Genomic DNA, 22,755 nt, shown 5'->3' on the forward strand with positions numbered 1-22,755 from the left:
GTGTTATTTACTCTTCAGGCACAGGAGAACAGCCCTGCTATGGGACAAACACATCTAGGAAATGCATCTTTTATCAAACCCCTTCAAAGATTTTGACTCATTTTTACAGACAGTACTGGAAAATGTCATCAAGCCATGCTGGAAGGCAGAGAAAGCAAATGGTTTTTAAAAGGAAAACTGGTGCCACAGAATCAGAAGAAAGTTTTAGCACCACATTAGGTGTCTTTTAGGTTTTGAACTTCCAAATTATTTTCCTACCTCTTTCAGCAAAGAGGAAAGCTATCAGGATAAAGAACCACCATCTGGTTTCCCAAGTCTAGTCCAACATACCAGTTCACCAGACTACAACTGACTTCACAACAGGCTCTGCATTCCCCTCCACACTCATACTTTGGCATATGGCTCAGTGTATCTCCTCCTGTTTAGTAGCTGTTGCTTAGCACACCACTGGTTGTACTCACTGCATGGGCTGGGTTGCACTGATCTATTGGGCTTTTGAAGTCAGTCCGCAGCTCATCAAAGGCGATTATCTGAAAAACATTTTTTTTTTTTTTCAAACTCTGTAATGGACATTCAGACAAACGTTTGTTTTTCTATTAGCAGCTAGTTCAAAACATGGACTCATGGCCTCTCTTTCTTCCGCTTCACAGAGATACATCAGATACAGTGCACCTGGTTTAATGCGTACAAAACAGGCTCTTCTTATCAGTTTTTGAACTTACTTCAGGTATTAATTCTGAATTAGTGTTATCATTATTAAGCTGCTACTAGTTTTCAAGCACACCCTAAAGCAAAGCATGCCATACCTGAACTGCAGCAGGTTTTGGAACACTTACCTCAGACATCATTAATGGAGAGAAAGCTTGTGCACAGGTCCTTTAGTTTCATCCATCAGCTGATGGATCAGCTGGTAATTAATGCCTCTTTTTACAGCACAGCATAAAAGTGTCCATAAAATAATAATATGCGATAACATATTTTAACAGCTGTAGCATAATGAAACAGCTGTAATTGCCCTCAGTATGTTTCATTCAAAGATCTCAAAGAACATGCTTAACTTTATGGCTGTAGTTTATTAATACCTCTGCTGGCTACAATAGAGGAACAGAATCTCCCTGTGACAGGCACCACATACAACACACAATAAAACAGTGATCTCTCTTCAGGCAATTTACAACCCAGGAAAGTAATTGTGTTCACTAAGAAGATGAGGTAGCTGTCAGGTAATTGGTATGAATGCATCAGCCGTTCCATAACCGAGGGGGCATCAGCACAGACCTGCTGTATAGTTAACACACATTGGTTTTACAGGTACAATATGCAGCAACAAGAGGTCTGAAAATGAGCTGTCCCTGACTACCATCACAATCTGCTGCGAGGTCAGAGGGTAAAACCCAGTTACACATATCCAACCAGCACCCCAATGCTGCATTCATCATGCTGGAGCACATTTAAAATCAAAAGCAGGGCATTTTTTAGGAGTTCTACAGAATTCAATTTATTCCAGTAGGACAAGTCAAAGTGCCAGAATAAACCAGAAGAACTATACAGCTTGATTATAAGTGAAGCATTTCTCCCCACTGATGTAATATGTCTGTATAAGTCAAGAATCAGATCAGCAACAAGCTGTTTAGACCAAAGGTGAAGGTGCAATAACAGAGACTGTGTGAGGGTTATAATACTGCTGTGAGGAATAAGGCTCATTACAATTCTATACTTAATATTTCTTGAGCAGATCTTTATTTACTCAAGCTGGGTGAACTATTGGGAAAGTAATGACTGTGCAGCTCAGATGCTTCTGTTCGTAATTGGTATCAGTGTGGGCACTGGCTGCATCCCATAAAGGGAGAAGGATAATTTGTCACAGGTAAGAGCGTGCCTCTGTTCACAGCTCTGCCGCAGGATCTGCTCTGGGATCCCATGCATCTCCCCTGAATTATCTTTGTCTCACTGCACCAGTACTTACAGATGTCATTTTAAAGACAGAAAAGCACTAGGAGCTTTGAATGACAACTCTTTTTAATGTACCATGGAAACGGGAGTTGCAAATACAGAGATGAGCTCAAAATTTCCTTGAAACAAGGAAATAAACAAACCCTGAGTGGATTTGCTCTGCTACTGCTTTTGGTAGTCAGAAACAGCAAGGACTATGAGAAAATAATGAAATAGCAGTCAGCACAGAGCCAGTCCATGGCTCCCTGTTCACTGCAGGGTGATGGACCAGGTGGCCTTTAGAAGTCCCTTCCAACTGAAACAATGCTATGATTCTTCACTGGGAGGGAAGAGTGATCTGAGGCAACAACATGGAGAACTGGAAACACTGAAATCATGAGGTGGACCCTATTCCACAAGGAGTCCAAAAAAGACTTCAAAGCTTCACAGAGGTTTGATGATAACCCTGGAACACGTTTAGACGCAGAACAAGTAGGTCACTTTGAAAGACAGCCATTAAGGCAGGGCTCCATTGGGCTGGCTATACCTAATGCAGAAGTCTTGGAGAAATCCTAAATGACAGTTTCTAAAAGTAATTAACTTCAAATATGTCGTTTTAGACTTCCTCCTCTCCCTCTCTCCTCTCCTCCTTCTCTCTCAAGCAGTATCTTCAGCTCCACAGACAAACCTCTGCTCTTTATTTGCTAGCAAGCAATTCATTTTTTGTTATGGCTCCATAACATCTAAATGCACTGAAATGAATCAAACTATTAAGCATACGGTTTTCACTGAATCAATAATTCTAAATGCACCAGTCTATCAAGCAAACCACTTGGGATTATGCCTGCAAATCATGACAATTTTAAGATACATTTCTATTACACCTGCCAGGAACAGACTGAGAATTTCTATCAAGCACACAGAATTAGAGGAAATTCTCTTCAGCAAAAGTTTCAGTCTCAGAACAGAAATAAATCCTCTCCAATTCTTAATGTTTTATTTCCATGATAGTTTATATTTTGTTAAATCCAGAGGAATGGAAATCCAGTGGTCACTTGAAGATACCTTATTTAATTCATGAAAATAGTGCATTCCTATTTCTCACTCACAGTAAAAAAGCTGTAAAGTGCAGTGTTAAGGCAGGTTCACAACTAAAAGGGATAAAGAGTAGGTCCCTTTGTCCTTTCATTTTTTGTTGGTTGGTCATTTGGTTTTTGAATTGCTCTCCAGCCATTCAATTCTCAAGCTGCAGATAGGAAATAATAGAAGCAGAACTGTAGTTTCTTAAGATTGGTGGCTGCACACAATGCAGTATGTAACTGTAAAACAAACCACATTGCATTACTGGATCCAAGATGGGCTGTGCTGCTGAGTGGTCTGTATAATCAATTAGTAAATATCTTCCTCTTCCAATTATAACTAACCTTGTGTAGAAGTTTAGTGCTCTAGGGTTTTGTGTGGTTGGAGTTGCCATTTAACCCTACAGAAAAACAAGTAATTATCTACTTGCCATCATTATTAGGTATTTCATGGGAGGTGTAGAGTTCTGGCCCTACTCCAAGAAGAAACAATCTGCTGCCCAATTATTCACACATTTCAGCTTGATGCAGTCTAGCTACCTGCTTTCCATACAGAGCTCATCAGAGATGCTTATTGCTACGGAACAGCACTTGAGTGTGTTTGAGGTCCACTTCACTTCAGAAATTGCCACATTTGTCAGTACCATGACAGAGCAGATCATTCAAAGGCAAGCAATGGAACAGATCCCAGTCAGGGATTGCCATCACTTAGACTTCGTAAACGAACATGTTTTAGAAGCTGTTCTGTACCTTCTAGTCATCCAATCTGATTTGATTCAGTGTGGCAATTCAGACATACACATGTGGACATCAGTGACCTCGTCTCTGCAAAGGCTGGGCAACCAACACACTGTTCCAAAGGAAAACAACCAACTTTAGTCATAGTGCTTAACAGAGAGCTACATGGTTGGTGTTTTGGAAGCATATACCAGGGACTGATCTTAAACAGAGGAGAAAATCACCTATTTCAGTAAATATTACTGTTGAACATGGTTTGATAGGATAAAGATCCTTTCATTTTGCACACGTTTAGCGAAGACTTCAATCATTTCTGCAAAAGGGGCAATGGATGCTGACTCACCTTCTGACTTGGAAAATCTTCCCTGATTCCACACTGCAAAACACTGCAGGAAGTTTGCTTTTCCACTTCTGTATCAGTACCTTTTTTCTATTGATAGAAATACAGTTGTGGGTGTTACCAGTCCAATAAAACTAAAGGTTTATAAAATTAATGGTTGCATTCTCCGGTGATTCACATCAAAGATCCAAGAGTAAGTCAGAAAGGAGTTAGCCCAGTTTAAACATGCACTGAACAGATGAGATGGAGATGACATCGTAGGTTTCAATACACCTACAATTGCATTCAGATTTACAAAACGTGCATTAATTATATGCACTCTCTGTGCTCATCTCTCTTGACAACAACAGCTCTGAAGAACGAAGTACTCAAACAGACCAAGCCTGAATTTTGTCTTCTTACACTTATCCACACAAACTGCAGATTTCACCTATTAATGACAGGAATTAATTATAACCTCCCAATTCTGGGGAAGGCTTTTTGTTTTTTGAACCACCAAGCTCTTAAAGAAATACTTTTAAATGGAGAATGAGACGGTTTTGGGTGGTAGGTGGGGTTACTGTGCATTTGAATTCAGAGGCAAAGAAGTTGGATATTATTACTCATTGGTATCTTAGAAAAATTTAAATGTATGTAGAGCAGAACTTGGTGACAACCACACTAAGCACAGAACAGAACAGCAACACTTTACATATGTTTCCTTGCCACCACCCTGCCAATCCTGTCCTGCAGAAACTGTTGTTAACAGCTCATCTAAACATTCATCTCCCCCTCTGCTCTCATGCGCAGCTCCCACAGCACCCACACAGGCAGCTCCTGGCTGTCTGCAATTCAGCACATGGGCAAAAGGTGGACAGGCTTAGGAGCACGCTCTGCTTGCATTCATTTCATGCCTGCCCGTCAGCTGCTGGACAGACATCTTTAACATGTTTGGGAAATACTATTGAACATTAATCACGTTTGAACTATGTTGATGCAAACTGGTTGAGTTACTTTGATGGATTTTGTTGAGCAGAAGCTGTGAGTCAAAATATGTGAGAGAGCATCAGACAGCAAACTCAGAAGGAGCTGAAACGGAAGATACATCACTTGGTATGATGGAGAATGGGGAGTCCAACCACTCACAGGGAGATGAAAAACAGCACTAATGTGGACAAAGTGACAGAGTGAGTGAACACTTCCTGCCACCCAATTCTTACTGTGATGCAAAATGAAACTGAACAAGAAATTTTGCTCTGAGGATGGTGAACATTTGTTCAAATATGGTTTTTCCTCTCCTTCCATTTGAAGTGATCTTGTTCAGGCTACCAAGCAGTGTAAATGCAAGGAAAACTCTTCATAGGGCTTCCTCTGAGCCAATACGTCCCATGTCATCTCCTTGCAGAACGCTCATTTGAGCTGAGCAGCAGCTGATCACAGTACTTTCAAGATTCTTGTAACACTCCATAAATAAGAAGAGATGCAAACCGTAGTATAATGATTAATTCTATAGTCTCCAGTATGGCCCAGAGACATCCAGTAATACAGCTGTCACATTTAAACTGCTTTTTGAATACTTCTGTGCCTTCTGCCTTCTTCCTGCTCACCAGGACCACTTTCTGTGTACCTCAACACTCACAGCATCACAGATGAGTGAAACCAGGTCTGACTCAACCTGACAATCATCTTTTAAAAAACAAACAAATAAAAACCATGAAGAGCTGATACTGGGCCAGGAGAGAAAAATAAATCCAACTTCACTGGAAAAACTACCAGCTCCTCTTTTCTGACATTACATTCGAGTACAGCTGAGAGCAATACAGCCTATATGGTTCACTAACACAGGAAAAGGGTGAATGCAGGTTGCACTGTCACAGGAGATATTTTATTCTCTTGCCCATGCTTGCATTTGTTATTTGTTTTCACCAACCACTACCTAACATCAGATGGCCTGGGGTTATTAAGGTCTGAAAACTGAGAGCTGGCTGCTCAGAGGACACAGTGTTTAGCTCTCATTTCGTGCTGCATTGGAACAAATCAGCATCTTCATACCACTTCTCGGTTGCTGCTCAGGTGCACAGCCCAGATTTCACATTTCTGTGCAACAGCAGGATCAGCACGTAGCTCACTTTAGAACGCTTGGAGCTGGGTACATACATAGCAAAACAGTAATTCCCAGACTCCAGTCTCAAGTCACTTTCTGCCTTCAGAAGAGAGGACAAAATAGGCTGATGCTCAGGTTAATTCAGGAAAAATGAATGGTTAACCAATGCTATGCAGCATCATCACGCATGCTAACCCAAAGCTGAGGAACAGCCTTTGTCTTCCTAAGTCTTGGGATTAACTTTCACACTTCTCAGAAAATCTCCAGGCTTGTATAACTCTCAGCTTTACACTTCTTAAAAAGGGGAATTTTTGTGTTCTTATTTCATACATCACAAATTCATCATTTATTGCGTTACTCATGCACTTAACACTAGTGATCTGTACTCAGTATGGCAGCTGTGCTTAAAGAGCACGAAGGTTTTTTTTGGCAGCCCACAGAACTGCTTCATGCTCAGGTTCACACGCTCAGTCTGTGATCCACAGGAAGCGCACAGAATCATTATTCAAGGTTACAACCGTACCTACTGTAAGCTCACTATTTCAACAAGGCAGACACTGAAACACAGTGACTTTACAAGGCTGGAGGTACGCAGTATTACACGCATAAAAACTATTCTCACACAAGCCCCCCAGGAGCTTTTTTTTAGTGTCAAAAGATCTGCAATAAAGCAAAAGTTCTTCACAAAGCAAACTACTTTGACTGCACAGCTTTGTAATATTTACACACTTGAAGTCTGGGGAGCATACAGCTGCTTTACAACTAGGAACATCATGGGAACACAGAATCACTAGGGTAGGAAAAGACCTCTAAGATCACCCAGTCCAACCACCAATTCATCCTCACAGTGCCCACTAACTAATACCCAACCTGAGCCTTCTCTGGTGCAACTTAGGGCCATTACCTAAGTATAATGGAAACAGTCTAGAGAAGAAACCGCATGACTAAAGGATGTAACACAGCAGTAAATAAAATATAAGCTACAGTAACCACGATTTGGAAATAAAAAGCACACAAACATCCAAGGAAATGTTTTAGGTCTCTTCTTAACCTCCTAATCCATAAATAAAGAGCATCTACTAATGACCCTGCACACTAATCTCATTAAATAGCACAAACAAGATCCTCATTTTTAGTAAGAACAGCTGCATACATCAGAGCTTTCAAAATACTGTATTTTCTCCTGGCCAGAACTATTTCTGTCATTTTCAGTAAACTAATTCTCAAAGAATATCCAGAGGTAACACAAAACCAGAAACTGTTCCCACGCCACCTTTTTGCTTTGACTTCAGACAGATTGTAAGGCATAGTTCAATATTATATCATTGTGTTTGTTTTAATAAAACACACTGCTTATAGAGACTGAAGCATCTTATCTTACCTTCTATATCATAGTGCCTTTTATTTGTACTAAAATGAAACAGTAATGATAGGAAATGTTATTATTTTATTATTGCTTAATTTTCAAAGCAGTATCTAGGAAGAAGCACCATAGGGACACCCTGGGCTGCCAAGTGCAGCCCCGTATTTCTGCCAACCCAAGTGATCCAAGTGATGAATATCCCAAGCTTATTTTGAAAATGAGGCATGTGGTTTCCCCTCTTACAGCTCCATTTGGAAGACCATTTCCAAACCTGCTGCGAAACCATGAACCTGTTCCTAAATTAGATTTGTTCACTGATAACACCGTGCACGCCATTGCCAAGACTACATCATTACAACAGCTATTTAATAAAATGAGAAGGTTTTATTTTGCAAGAACTTGCAGTTTTGAAGTGACTCCAAAGCTGTTTGTCTTCAGTTCAGCAGAAAACTCCATCCCTGTTTCCTGCTAGCTGACATTCATACAAACCCACACATGCACACGCAAATCCTGTGCATTGCAGCCCTTGCACAAGAATAAGAATTAATAGCAGAGCTAAATGATGCTGGGACCATATCTCTTTTTCAAGTTTTTCTCTAAAAGAATGGGTTAACTCTTGGATATCTGGCACATTTTATCTTGACACCTGCCAACAGAAGCTGAATCTAATCAATACCTTCTTTTGAAAAACAAAAAACATTTTTCTTGCCAAATTTCTGTAGGAGCCTTTATACACAAGTTTCGTGCCTAATTATCTCAGCATTTATTAACCCTTCTTTTCTAAGCGGGTTGATAAGAAGGAAGGTCCTTCTGAACAAGAGAAAAGTGCTGTGAGATGTGTGGTAGCACAATACTGAGCAGCAGAACAATACAAAATGGGGAAATGAATTTCCTTTTTCAGGCTTCATACAGCCATCCAGCACTCTGTGGGTGAGAGGACATCACACTTTCCCATCACCACTTTTGGCAGGGACTGACGGCTCCAAAAAGAACCTGTGGCTGAATGCCAAGGAAAAGAGAAGTCCCTAACACTGAAACACAGCAGGAATTTAATCTGAAGACGATGTGGCAGTCAGGGAAATCCTCCCTTATGAGCCAAGCTGTGGCCAAAGAGATAAGAAAATCTGCTTGCTGCTACCCGTGTGATTGCACCTTCACAGCTTTAGTTTGATTGAGAACCATTTGAGTGGAGAGAGCTGGCACAGCCCTGCTCGCTGTCCCTGCCATCAAAGCCACACTGCAGGAATTTACATACGGCAGGTGCAGGAACTGTCTGAAAAGTCAGCATAGCTTTTGACTTAGTAATGGAATTCAGTACATCATCCAGAAACTGGAAAGAGGTTCATACTGGCAGATAACACCACTGCTATTTATGGACTTCAGTATCTCTTATAGAAGGATAAAGATACCCAAAGTCATGCTGAAGTCTGATTCTTTAGACAGCAGTTCAGATTCAGAAGGACAGTGTTTAGAAAGCCCTACAGACCAAACGCCTACACTGTTTGTACTGCAGGGTTTGTATTTCAGACAAAGAATGAATGAATGAAGCTAATGAGTACTGCCTGCCTGGTTCACACTGTGAGCTTTCAGAGCACAGCTGCCAGTACCATGCACAGATGATGCGCTTACCTGTGTCTTTTTGCGTCAGGCACAACTGTATCATGGGTAGTCAGGCATTGGAATGCACTGCCCAGGGAGGTGGTGGAGTCACCGACCATGGGAGTGTTCAAGAAACGTTTGGATGTGGTGCTGAGGAATATGATTTAGCTGGGAAGTGTTGGTAATGGTTGGACTAGATGATCTTCTAGGTCTTTTCCAACCTTGATAATTCTGTGATTCTGTGATAACACACATGCAAGTTTAAACCTGTGTGCCCTGAAAAAGCTCTAGATAAAGGAAAACCAACCAACCAAACAAAAAATCATTCAGCTTAAATATTACTAAAGCTGTAATTTTAGATGGGTATATTATCCTAATAGGTGAAACACTCAACTCCATCTTTCCTGCTGGTACTAAACAAACCTTTAATCCTTTCCTATCAATGACAGCCTTCCTTCCCTCCCCCTCTACTTGACTGTTTTTAACTGTTTATCTCTGAAGCTCAGCAAGTGCTCTGATATTTGTAACAGCACTTCTTCATGAGCCACATGGGTATTTCAGTCAATGTCTCAGTATTATGTCCTGTGACACAGTTCCCTGCCTTCCTCCATAGGATCTCAGACATCAGACCCGCTTGGCATTTCAGGTGACCATATTGAGATGCATTTGCATCTTCATTTTATTTTAAGTGAGTCTCATATCTCTCTGGAAGTTGGAATTATGTAGCCAACGAAGCAAGGACAGCACATATAGCAGAAAAATGTGGTGTGATCTTTGCATCATTAAGCATAATTACGGTGGAAAACGCCCTCCTGGCTTTGCGCCATGATGAAGAGCTTTTCTCTCCTCTAACAGTGACAGACCAACAGTTTATTAAAATGATTATTCAAAATTGCAGGAATGGATGGGTAACTTCCCTCAAAAGCCAAAAAAGTTAATCTTCTTTTTTCTCCACATGTTACTCAATCCTTTTGTTAAACATCTTTTAAAATACATATTTTTAGTTTTCATCATATCTGCCCATGTCACTCAGTAGCTTCTTAGACTATTGATCAAAACCAGCATTTCAGATATGAGTCTTAATGCTACAACCAAGTAGAGTGTAGAGAGGAAAACAAGATGAAAGGTATTTATTAATAAAAGTAAAGAATGATAACAATGTTCTGCATTTAAAAAACTTCCTTCAAGACAATAAAGACTTTAACAAATGTATCACTTCCATGCTTTATACCAGGGGAAAAACAAAGCTCAGGAGTTAAACAGATAGCAGAAATGGTTGCAGAAGAAAGAGAGCCCCCAGAATTTCTGCACCAAACTAAATATTTAGGGAAACAAAGACTGCTGTCAGCAGACTAATAGCATACGAAAAGCAAAACTACGTGTTCCTCTCTGATTATTATACTGTTGTTCATCCCTGGAGCAGAGCATTGCTTTGAGCAGTGCCTTTCTGGATTAAGATTGCAAATGGTTTTAAACCACTCAAGGGTAGAAAATTGTTCTATCTGTCAGATTTCACAGTAATAATTGTATGGCATTTCTCTGCTCTACTTAACTTGAATTTCTTATGCTGCTACTATTAAACAACTCTCTACATTGCTGATGCAAACAAAATACTCATGACTCCATCCAGGGCTGCATAAACGTACAGCTGAGCAACTGGTTTTCAGTTCTTATTGAAGTTCTTCTTGTGAGGAGGTACTGCATTTAATCCAGGACAGTTCAAACTTTTAAGCTCTAACTGGAAGCTTAAGATAGCTTAACAGTCATTGAAATCTTACTGTAACTTCTCAAGAGACCCCTAAGCCTTTTCCACTCAAAATTCTGATCTGCAAAATTAAATGCATGCAGTGACTATTCCATAAATATAACTCAAAGGGCTTCCCTATCCTCCTATGGAATTGTAGAGGCATAACTATACTGTTCTAGTTAAATAATGATAAAAATCCACAGAAGAAGGCTCTCCTGCCCAGAACACGTAGCTACATCAGTGCAGACTACAAACATCATTGTATTCCCCCACATAAACAAAAGCTACACAGACAGACAAAAGCAGTAGTGTTGCTTCAGCTGCACCAAGTCAGATTTCTGAGCATGTGGAGAGGTGCAGGAGAAACCACTAAGAATAACCATTTGGCAGATACCTAGAAGTCCATGTATTAGCACAAGAATGAAAAACTTTATCCACCTTGTGAAAGAGGCAGATTTATCTTCAGGAACACAACCATACTGTGCAGAGTTTCGAGTATTTTGAATGGAAAGTTACTATCTCAGTGTTACTGGTTGCTATTATTATAGCAACCCTACAGACAAAATGAAAAAACAACCTGATTTCTGCATGTAAAGAATTCACTTCTTGTTTTGACAAAAGCACAGAAAAAAAACCTCAGCAGTTGCAAAATTCTGTTGAGAGCAAGATGTTCCCAGAAGGCTGATCTGACAAGCATCTATTGACAGCTTTCTATCACTGTTATGAAAAGGGTGTTTTAAAGTCACCTCATCCAATTGCAAGGAGAAACAATTTTAATGGGCAACAACAGGATTCTGGATACAGATTTCACTTTTTCCTCCACAGTCACTGAAATGTGTTCCCCAGTTATCCTGAAGCTGAGACGTGCCAACCCTCTCAGTCAGGAAGGAGAAAGAAGTTCCACCTTTTCCCATGTACAGAGGTCAGAGATGACCTAGAATTGTGCCACAGCTTCACACCCACTCCCTGGCTTTCAGTCCAGACCAGCTGAAATCCATCCAGGTTAAAAAAAAAACACATCAGCTTTGCACAGAGAAATTGTGGTTCATTACAATGCAGAAGACAAGCAAGCAGGCTGTACAGGAGACATGATGCTAACACAGTTTACAGAGTCTGTTTCTAAACAGACTAATAGTTCTGCTCCCTGCAGCTAGAACACATTTCAGAATAGGCTTCCAATGGAGGAGGAGTTTTTAAGGTAGGTGTGCTGCTTCTCACTGTGCAGTGAGACAGATCAGAAAGCAGCAGCATTATGCGAATGAAGAACAACCCTAAGGGACAGGACATATTGATAGTAACATCAAGCAAAAATAAAACACCAAAGCAAAACTTCTTCACTTCATGGCAAAAAAAACAACAGCTACACCACACTGCTCTGAGCAGAAGGTTACATGTACCTAGAGATGCATTACTTGAGTGTATTTACAGTCAGCATTGCTGAGGAAATTCTTCTGCTGGCATAGACTTAAAAATCATGTCTTCTATCTTTTACAAGAGCACCTGAACTCAATTCTTGAAACATTCTTTGGAAATGAGGTCAATTCCATTGTCGTTACCTTGCTATAGTGCCTAAAGACATTTCATTGAAGGGCTTATTGAGGCAGAAGACATACCCTCACTTTTCTATGCTAGAAGTTGATGAGACTGTTGCACCCAGCAGGTCACCCATTTCTGGAGACTCTGGGAGTCCATGGTGAAGGTGACATCAGAGCCTATCATCAGGATTTGACAATCAAGCACAAAGAGCCCCAAATCTGAGCATCTTTATGGGCTCTGAGAGAAACAGTTTGTGCAGCAAAGGGAGCTGAGCACAAATCTCCCACACTTGCTGTTCTTTCAGCATAAGCACCCTGCCAATACTCTGCTCTGCATATGTCCTCCACTTGCTACATGCAATGGAGCATTTCACATGGATTCATGAAAATCAGGCATTTCCATTTAAATAACAAAATCAAAACCTTTTAAACACTGGACTATCTAACCACTTCTGATTCTTCAGCTCAGCCCAAACCCACAGAGCAGTTAGTCACAGAGCAGCAGTGACAACAAACTGACATGCCCTATCAGCAGCGCTGTCCCTCGTTAGCGAGGCACTAAGTTGATGTGACAGACAAGTCTGTTCAGAAAAAAACCATCTGTAACAGTGTGGATTCCCAGTCATGGCCACACACTCATCAAGGTAACAGAGAGCAACCTAGAAAATGCCACACAGACTCAAGCCTCAGTTTTTTCTTCTATCCTGGAAAGGTGGCAAACAAAAACTAGTTCTGCAAATAGATTCTTGAAAAAATACATAAAGTTAGGCCAAAGCATCATCCATAATCTCAGTTTCTTCAGTGGGTCAAGGGCAAGTTACAGGTGCTTGGATTCAAGCTTTCAAGCTGAGGTGCTGACATGATTCATGGCTCTGGTTCAGATAATGTACAGTGCAGCTGAACTGGCTCGCACACCTCCCAAACAACACTGGTGAGAAGAAAATGATGCCATTTTGTATCAATGAATATCTGGTCAATTGACTGGTGCTATCTATCTCTAACAAGTTTCCAGTCTTATCATCACACCACAACTTACTCTACTTCTTAGTTTTCAAAGAATCCTATATGTTGTTACAAGTCATTATTTTGACATTTTTAATTTGTTCCATGCACTCTTTTTTTCCAGTCAGTTTCTCTCCTCAACAGTGTCAATATACAGTGTAAAAACTGATGTTTAGGAGAGATACCTTCCTCTACTCCTTATGTTGAGTTCTCTTCCACTTCACCACAGGTTTCCCATTGCTGCTGTCACCTCTTTTTCCTCTCTTGTGTTCCCCATTCCTACCAGCAGCGATTTATCCACGTTCACCAAATTACACAGGCTGTTCAGAAATGCCCACTATCTGCATTCAGCTCCAGCACCTGCATTCAGCCAGCCTTCTCAAGTACCTCTCTGAAGAAAGAATTCTACACTTTCAATCTTTCTTCTTTTTAAACCCCTACTCATAATATACCTTTTATGTCTAATTTGATCATCATATCTTTCTCCACAGAGTTCTGCTTCCCTTAGCCCAACTTTACCACTTTCCATGAAGCTTTTCTTGCACATTACCTACTGAGAAATGTGACAGCAATGCTGTCTCAGAAATGAGCCTGCTATGGGGTGGCAGGCCAAAATGCTGGCCCATCTGTGTTTCTTGCCTCCAGCCAGCACAGCTAGAGCCCAGCTGGACCAAGAGACAAGGCAGCAGAACAGAAGGTTCTCCTGCAGGTGGCATCAGGCAAGGATGACAACGCTCAGAATCTCTCCTGATGTTCTTATCCATAAAGAACTTGAAAGAAGAAGTGCCAAGGCACAGACACACACACACACACCAACAACACAGCTGTGTTTGCAGAGATAAGGCAAGGTGAAGCAGTACATCAGTGGTGCAGATGCACTTGCAGAAGGGGAAGGCACGCAACAGCCAGTAAGAAGGATCAAACAGTCAGAGTGAAATAATCAAACAGCAGCACTTTTTTCATGCCTCCAGTGTTCACCTACATTCCTATGAAACTGATTGTTTTAATTACAAGAGCATGATTAAGGATAAAGACAGATTTCGGCACAGCTCCAAACAGACCTGCCACTCAAGTGATCAGCAAATCAATTTTCTAAAGGATGTAATAGTGTTTAGGCAATACTGCAAGCAGATCAACTCTGAAGCACACACAGTCAAATCAGTCTTCATGGAGCCTTCGTTATGCTGGCTTATAAATGCCCATTTATGTGGTAATACAAATAACTGTTTAGCACGAACTCTTAACGTGATAAAATAATAACTCTGCAGAAGATTGACTAAACAATGGAGCACTTGAAACTGTGACTCACAGCATAAAGATGGCTGGCATTTAAATGCATTGAAAAATCAAATGACATTTCTTATAAAAAAATAAATAAAAGTAGTGCTTCTGTCAAAAATGCCTGACATTTGCACAGCAACTGTTATCGGAGAACTGCAGAGGCTTTACTTACTAATTCTCACCATTTCACTGCAGATCTTCTCAACGTTTTCAACTCCATTACCCCAATAATGTGCTTAGTTTAGACTTCCAGCTATATTACAAAATAAAAATCTGATAGCTCAGATATGACAGAACTCCCAAAAGCTTAGAAATACAGGACCCCAAACCAAACCCAGAGGGATTTCATAACCTTCTTCACAGGTGAGGAGCTGTGGGCAGTGCTCCATAGGACAGCACCACAAAGGCACTCATCGTCTACCTGCTCTTTTTATCAGAACAGTAGGTGTGAGTTCAACAATCCTGCACTATCTTGAATAGAAAACCTACTTCCACTGTGAAAGTTTTGTGATTATTCAGTGCTTCTTAATATAACTTTTCACAGTAGCTTCTCTAAAATAAATTCTTGCTTTATACAGTAATATTTTTTCCAAAGGAAAGTGGATAAAATTAGCTGGACCCTCGTCCTGCTGCCACAAGGTGCTTTGATGCTCCTCAGAGTTTTCAAGGGCACACAGCGTGACACTAAGCAAAAGGGAGATGCTGTGTCCCAGCATAAAAAAGTCTGTACCCACACTGGGGTAATATTGAAAGGATGGACAGACCACAAGGTGAAAAACTGACTGTATCACTAGGACGAAAGACAGGGGTCACTGGTTTGGAGAGTGCCTGATAACCAGTTTAGACTGGGGTTCCTCAGAGATCAGCATTGGCTTAAATCTTGTTTGACATCTTCATTGATGACTTGGAAGATGAGATAGGACAATTTTGCAGGTGATATCAGGAGGTACTACTTCCTTTAGACACAGCTATTGGAGAGGAGATCCAATTACTAGGTTTCTTTTGACAGGAATAAGACATTCTGAAGGTGTAAATTATTACCCAAGGAACACAGGAGCCATCCTACTAATAAAACCACGTCTTGCAGCATGGCATCATGGCCACGAACTGAGCATTTTTAATAAAACTTCAGCAGTGGAACACTGGAACAAGTTAATACTTCAAATAGAACAGTATTTGATACTCTTCTGCCTTTCCTTCACAAATCGAACTCTGTCCTGAGGCTTTAGGTGACTATCTCTTTGCAGAGTGAAAATAACAATATTTGTTTCATATGGGAAAGCTACCTGGTTTCCACAGAAAGCTGATCTCTTTCCTAAAGCACCAACCTACAAAGGTACGTTCTCAGAATCTTCAGCTTTTGATTTACTGAGACCATTGGATTGCCTGGTGGAGTCACCTCTAGCTGTCAACAGCAGAAACAGTTATAAATAAACCCCACGCCAAAGACAGCAAGGAAGAGGGTTGGGTCAAACAGATGTCTCTACATTCTCAAGCTGAGCATCCCCCTGCTTCCTGAAAAACATTTTGATAGAAGGACACTTATCCTGGGAGGAACAAAGGAAGAAGGCAAATCAATGAAGCCAGAAGCCTCAGTGTTGTGTTTTATGGGTGATTTAACATATTTGCTGGATGAATATACAAATACATGTAATAAGAGCTATAAACTCATGCCTCAAACTCAATCAGAGAGTTGTACTCACAGTCTAATGCAATATGACAGCTGTGTTTCCTTGCTTATTAGCAAGCAGAGCAGTTGAAATAAAGCACTACAAATATACTGTTTACCAGCTTTGAGATAACATCCTTTTAGTAAGTAGATTTTCCAGCTAATCTTACGATTAAAAAAAGATGTGACAACTAAATATCATTGAAACAGTTCTCTGCATGTTTTTGAAGGATGCACAAGACTCCACAGAATAATTTATTGCTCGTAGATAATGGAGTCACTGTGAGTTGTGATACAACCATTGGCAATCATTTACAGTTTAAAACCTTTCTCCAAATAAATCTCATAATGACAGTTCAAGCATGGAGAGAGAGCCAATTAAATCTTCTTACAACTTTTAAGTCTGTGGTAAAGACAGACTTCTATCATTTTTTAAATTATTTTAAAGCATTATTTAAGCATGGGAAGGTAACTACACTGAGATGTATTTATTTTTCAATATATTGTTTTTAAGCTGCCTGTGTTGCCTAGCCTGATATCCGTCTGTCAGCATTAATGTGACAAACTTCCAGGAGAAGAGTTGTAAGGGAACTGTCAGGCTACGTTATAGCCAGCCCAGTCTGGCTGTGCTCAGTCTTCAGAAAGAGTGGAAATATCAGACATTCCTTAAGCTGTCATGACTACGAAACCTTCAGGGACAATGTGCTCAGCCACTCAGATAGAGAAGAAAAAAATATCTTCAAGAAATATGGATAATATAACAACTCCGATTATGTTCCCACTCCTCAAACATTCATCTGATTCTATTTTTAATTACATGATTATCCAATATTCTCAGAAAATTCAGTTAATGACTTGTTAAAGTACAGGACTGAACTTCAGTAACTGAAAGAATATTCAAGCGTAACTGAGTCTGTAAGGAAACTACTTTCATTTCAAGGCTGGCTCTTAAAGAAGGTTAAATTGAGGTGGCCAGCAAGCTTTACTGAAGAGAAATCCAAGTCCATCTGGGTTGCAGCTCTCTATACTGGAACCAGGCAGAACATCCAGTTAACCTCCAAATCAGTTACAGAAACACTTAGGCACAGATGCACAGAGAAAACTGATGGAGTAGCAGACACTTTGAGATCAAAGCATTTGTTCAGCTTAACTTACTATCAACCCAAGCTTTAAATGGTTTTCTACTCATCTTTAAAAGTAAGATCATTCAATTTACCAAAAGTTAGGGTAGGGATTTTCAGGGGAAGCCTAGTGAGACAGAAACTGAATATTCACCACGTTCCATACACGTAACTCATGGAGAGGTTTCAAATGTTGCAACTTAAACTACTGCAAATTGAGTACTAATAAAATATAGCCCACATCAGCAAGAGAAGGCAGAGAATAACAACAGAATTTACAACATCTTCTAAGTCTGTAGCAGTTTCAGTTGGAAAGCAAAGACATATTTGGGCTATTTGTTTAAATATATGTATATATATTTATATATATATAAACAAATAGCCCGAATATATATATATATATATATATATATACACACACACACACACTTGGAGTTCAGTTCTATTACCCACACTCTGTAAATGTGACTTGTCAGAAGAGGCTCAGGTTGGATATTAAGAAATGTTTCTTCTCAGAAAGAGTGGTGAGGCACTGGCACAGGCTTTCCAGGGAGCTGGTGGTGTTACCACTCCTTGGAGGTGCTGGAGAACCATGGAGATGTGGCACTGTGCCCATTGACCACGTCCCTCAGGGGGGATAGGCTGGTAGTTGGACACAATGACCTTTGAGGTCCTTTCCAACTTTAATGATTTTATGTTGAAGTAACTATCATTGATTTCAGCACGCACTGCTCTTACCATCACACGGTTGTTCAATTACATTGAAGTATATTCCATAAGCCTGAGTGATTTTGTACAACTGCTTAGGCAATCCCTATTCATTATTCCACTGGCATAATAATCCCAAACCTTTCTGGCAGTCCTTAAGTACTACTGGTTACTAAGCAATCGCACACATTCACAGATATGCTGGTATGAGCTTGAAAATAGATGGCCCATCTTATGACTTATTTTTTTAATCAGTGTCTATCATACTTAAGATTTTTTTTCTTTAGCAGTAGAACACTTTGAAAAGTTTTTTTATAAAGCTTTCCTTAAAGTAACAAATCTCAAAGCACACAATTTCATCTTAAGATATGAAGAAAGGGGAGAAATCTCTTACACATAGTCAGATTACCCAAATCATTGCACTGAGGGAGTTTGTGAAAACACACCACGTATTAAGGGACAACAAATAAGCCATAATTTGGTCACCTTCAGTCAACTTCAGTTCAGACATAACTGAAATCAATGCAGCTATAGAGGACAAATGTAGTATGCCATATCTGGCTGGGATTTCAGAAAGACCTGACGTGGCTTAGCTAAACACTAATGGAAAGCTAAATTTTGGTTCAGAGCAGCTCAGAATGGAGTTAACACTCATTAGGTAATTACAGTGAGTTGCAATAAAGAACAAAAAGCTGGGGACGTTAACTGTCAGCGCTCATAGTTTAAACATACATTTCTGTTCCTACCAACAAATTTGTGTTTTCTTCCTTGACAGAAAACAGTGACCGCTCAGAGGTAGAAACAATGTTATTACATGTACCAAAAGCCTGAAGGAGTTTCTGTAATTCATTTTCAACTCCTTCCAATAGTCTGTTCACTTTGGCTGTCCTGAAGAACACGGGGAAAGGAAAAAAAAGCATCAGAAGAGCATAGTTTCCAAAAATGAACATCTTCATTTTACACTGTTTCAGTTTCACAGTTTTTATTGGACCAACTACACCAACATGAAGGAAAATTACAGTTCTTACATAAACCATCTGACTACCAAAGCAAGAAGAAAGGAAAAGTTTCTGTTTGAGTCACTGTTAATTCATTCCAAAGAACTGCCCAAGCTTCACTCAGATTTGGGCTGGAACAACACAAAGTTGAATGCTTCCGTTTGCTTTAATCCTTTAAAGTAATATATAAGATGCATCTCAGATTCAGTCTTAGAACCTTGGAAATCATTCAATGCAATGAGATGCTCTGATTAATCAACCATTTATTTTTAGGAACTAAGCATTAATAATAATTTAAAAGCATTTTAGAATGCAGCAGAAAACGCTACCTTCACGAACATGTATTTGAAATATAGCAACTGTTCATTACAAATATACTTCACTGCTGGGTTGCAGTGAAGGGGCAGGAGCTTTGTTTCTCAGCAAGATTTACACAATGAGATGTTCAAGGTAAAAGAAGCTCCTGTGACACAATATTTAAGCTATACACCAGACTACATTTCAGAAGTAAGAAACTGAATTGTAACAGTTCCTGCAAAAAAGACAGTAAAAATTCCTGTGTTTTGTATGTAGAGGTTGTGTGTAAAAGTTTGTCCCAGCAGTGTGTTCAGTGTGTTCTATGACCTTCACAAGCCACACATTTCAATAGAACTATCTATTTATAACTGTACCAATTCTTGCTCTATTACACTAGAGCATTGTTTCCCAGTTATTTTCAAATTCAGTCCCTCAATAATTTTTCAACATGTGTAAGAAACATGCACGTTAAAAATGAGCTTATTGACAAAAGCTTTCCTTTCTTAGTTGCTTCTTCTGAACCTCGAGAAACAACAGATTGCTCTCCATGGTCTTACAGACTGAAAGTTGGTATTTGACCAAGACTAAATTCAAAGTAACTACACTGATTTATGGAAGAATCACAGAATCGCTTGAGTCGGAAGGGACCCTTAAAGGCCATCTGGGCCAGCTGCCCTGCAATGAACAGGGCATCTACAGCAGATCAGGTGCTCAGTGCCCCATCCAGCCTGACCTTGGGCATCTCCAGGGATGGGGCACCCATCACCTCTCCAGGCAACCTGTGCCAGTGCCTCAACCACTCTTATTTTTAAAAACCTTCCTTATATCCAATCTAAATCTCCCACGTTTTAGTTTGAAACCGATTCCCCTTGTACTGTCACAACAGACTGCTAAAAAATCCATCCCCTTCTTTCTTATGGCACTCCTTTAGATAGGATTAGCCCCATTTGCTAGACAGACTGTGCATCTTCAGGTAACAGACTCAGTCTGGGAAGAAGACAACTGCTGGAACATGATAACTGACTTAAAACACGTGAAAATTATTAAAATTATATTCATAATTATAGAGGGGGAGAGGGGAACAGTTTGGTTTATAGCAAGTGATTGAGTGTGGAAAACACTTTTTAACCTCAGTAAGTTTGAAGAATCTATAAACTCACACTTTTGGGAACCTTAAGGTTTGGGGAAGCTGAGAGAAGAGCACAAGAGTGAGTAATCATGGCAATTGTACTCCTCGCGGAGAGCAGGCGCTGACTGCTAGAGATCCTTTCCAGCCTCGCAGCGCTTGGCATCGCTGTCACATCTTTTGTCATTCCGTTAATAAGAAAAGCTTTGCAACGGCACCATTAACAGCTCAGAGCAATTAGATCTCAAAGATCACTCCGCGGAGACAATTCTATTTCTACCTCTAGCACGCTTACACAAAACTCAGCCAGCAGCTTTACGGACGGCCCCGCGGTACTCACATGCCAGATAGCGAAGAAGATGAGCGCGGCGCAAAGGACGAGCGACAGCATGTAGCAGAAAGCAGCGAAGGTGAAAGCCATGGCGAGGGGAGCCCCGGCGATCCCCGGAGCCCCCAGCGGGGAGATGGGCGCCCGCGCCTCCGACGCCGGCAGAGACAGAGTTGCTCGCCCTCAGATACAACCGGAGAGCAGAGAAAAAGCCGCCCGGCCCCGGCGGAGCCCTCCACCTGCTGCTGGGAGCAGCACGGCCCACCTCGCTCTCTGCCCACCCCTGTAAGGGCGGCGGAGCCTCCAGCGGGGGGTGGGTTCGACACAGGTCCCCCCACCGGCGGGGCGGGGTCTGCTGTCACCACCGCGTGTTTCTAAACGAAATCCCATCACGGCAGCATGAGGATGGGCTGGTGACTGAGGCTGGCTTGGGTCGGATCGTGAATAAAGAACGACTTGTCCAAATTTGAAGTACTTTATTCTTCTTTTTCCCTTTTTAGGCTTTCTGTTAGTATGAGGTAAATTCAGCTGCCCAGCGAGGTGGTGGAGTTACCATCCGTGGAGGTGTTTAAGAACTGCAGAGACACGGCACTGAGGGATGTGGTTAGAGGGCATGGTGTGGATGCGATTTCTTACAGGCCTTTTCCATCCTTAACAATTTTTCATGATTCTTTGTTGCAAAAAGGGGTGAGACATGCCCCAGAAAAGGGAAACCTAGCCAGAGGAAGGCACTGCCAGGGCATCACCTGGGCAGGCCAGCACCAAGGATCCATCACCTTCCCTGGGGAGAGGTGGCCAAAACTGCCCAGGAGTGAATGAACTGCAGGTGAGGCTCAGCAGAACAGTGTCCTTAACGCTTATTTACACAGCATGAAAGGAGATTGGAAATTAGAGTAACAGAGAAAAGTCCATTTGAGTAACATATAACATAGTTTGGGAACCTGACTTCTGAGTATTCACAATACCCAAATTGCCAAAGTATATAGTTTTCCTTCCTGATATTAAATAAGTCCCTTCCCTCTTAGTCCACCATTGCCTGCACACAGGGTGCCTCCAGACACCACTCTGCCATTTCCTCAGGGATTTTGCTTTCAATTTGCACCAGGAGTTCTCCTGTAGGACCACATCAGCTGACAACACTACAGCTTTGTAAACAAGCAAAATCAGTACAAAATAGCACAGGAACACCAGAGGACTCATTTAAAAATATCCTGAAAACCATGAACAAAAGCTATGTAGCTACATCTTCCTCACCAACTTAATCACAGCCCATAGCATTTTTTTCCCTGTACCTTTATGGATGGAGGTGAGTTCAGCAGCAGAACTCATGGCAGTGATCACCTCCCATGTTTCCTATCAACTTTCTTCTCAATTTTTTGTTTAAATTATCTTATTTTAGACATAATATGCACTTTCATCATGAGAAAAGAGTGCCAACTTGAACAGAGTGTCCAGGTCAGTAATTAATACACCAAACAAGAATAAACAGAGAAACAACCTTCTATAACAGAGCTGCTTAACTGTTTGGTTAAGAAATATCACAATGGAAAGATAATCTATAATAAATGGAAGCACTCACCAATGTTGAAGGCTCACAGCAAAACTCCACAAAGGACTGATCTCCAGAGAAAGATCCTTCCTTAGCAGCGGTCAGCCCTTAAATGGGGTCTAGGAGAGGTGCAGCCAGGCTATACCCCTTCCAATAGCCCAGCTAATTTGCCTTCACCTGTGCTCCCACAGCTGACTCATTGCTTGCCTCAGGTGGTCAATCAGAGGTTCAGGCCATGATCAACAGTTCCCATACACATG

General features: G+C 40.9%; 1 protein-coding gene across 2 annotated transcripts in view; it reads right to left on the bottom strand.

Annotated features, from left to right (window-relative positions):
* CNIH3 (cornichon family AMPA receptor auxiliary protein 3) overlaps positions 1-21,335 on the bottom strand; it is a 42,068-nt gene extending 20,733 nt beyond the window's left edge. For both annotated transcript variants that reach the window (XM_015857286.2, XM_015857285.2), the window contains exons 1-2: positions 20,959-21,335; positions 462-530 (exon numbers count right to left, since the gene is read on the bottom strand). In XM_015857286.2, the coding sequence (XP_015712772.1) occupies positions 462-530; positions 20,959-21,039 (150 nt within the window). In that variant the 5' untranslated portion in view covers positions 21,040-21,335. The remainder of the gene's footprint in view (positions 1-461; positions 531-20,958) is intronic.
* Between the last annotated feature and the right edge of the window lie 1,420 nt (positions 21,336-22,755).

This window comes from Coturnix japonica, chromosome 3, assembly GCF_001577835.2.
Source record: "Coturnix japonica isolate 7356 chromosome 3, Coturnix japonica 2.1, whole genome shotgun sequence".
In the NCBI taxonomy this organism is placed as follows: domain Eukaryota; kingdom Metazoa; phylum Chordata; class Aves; order Galliformes; family Phasianidae; genus Coturnix; species Coturnix japonica.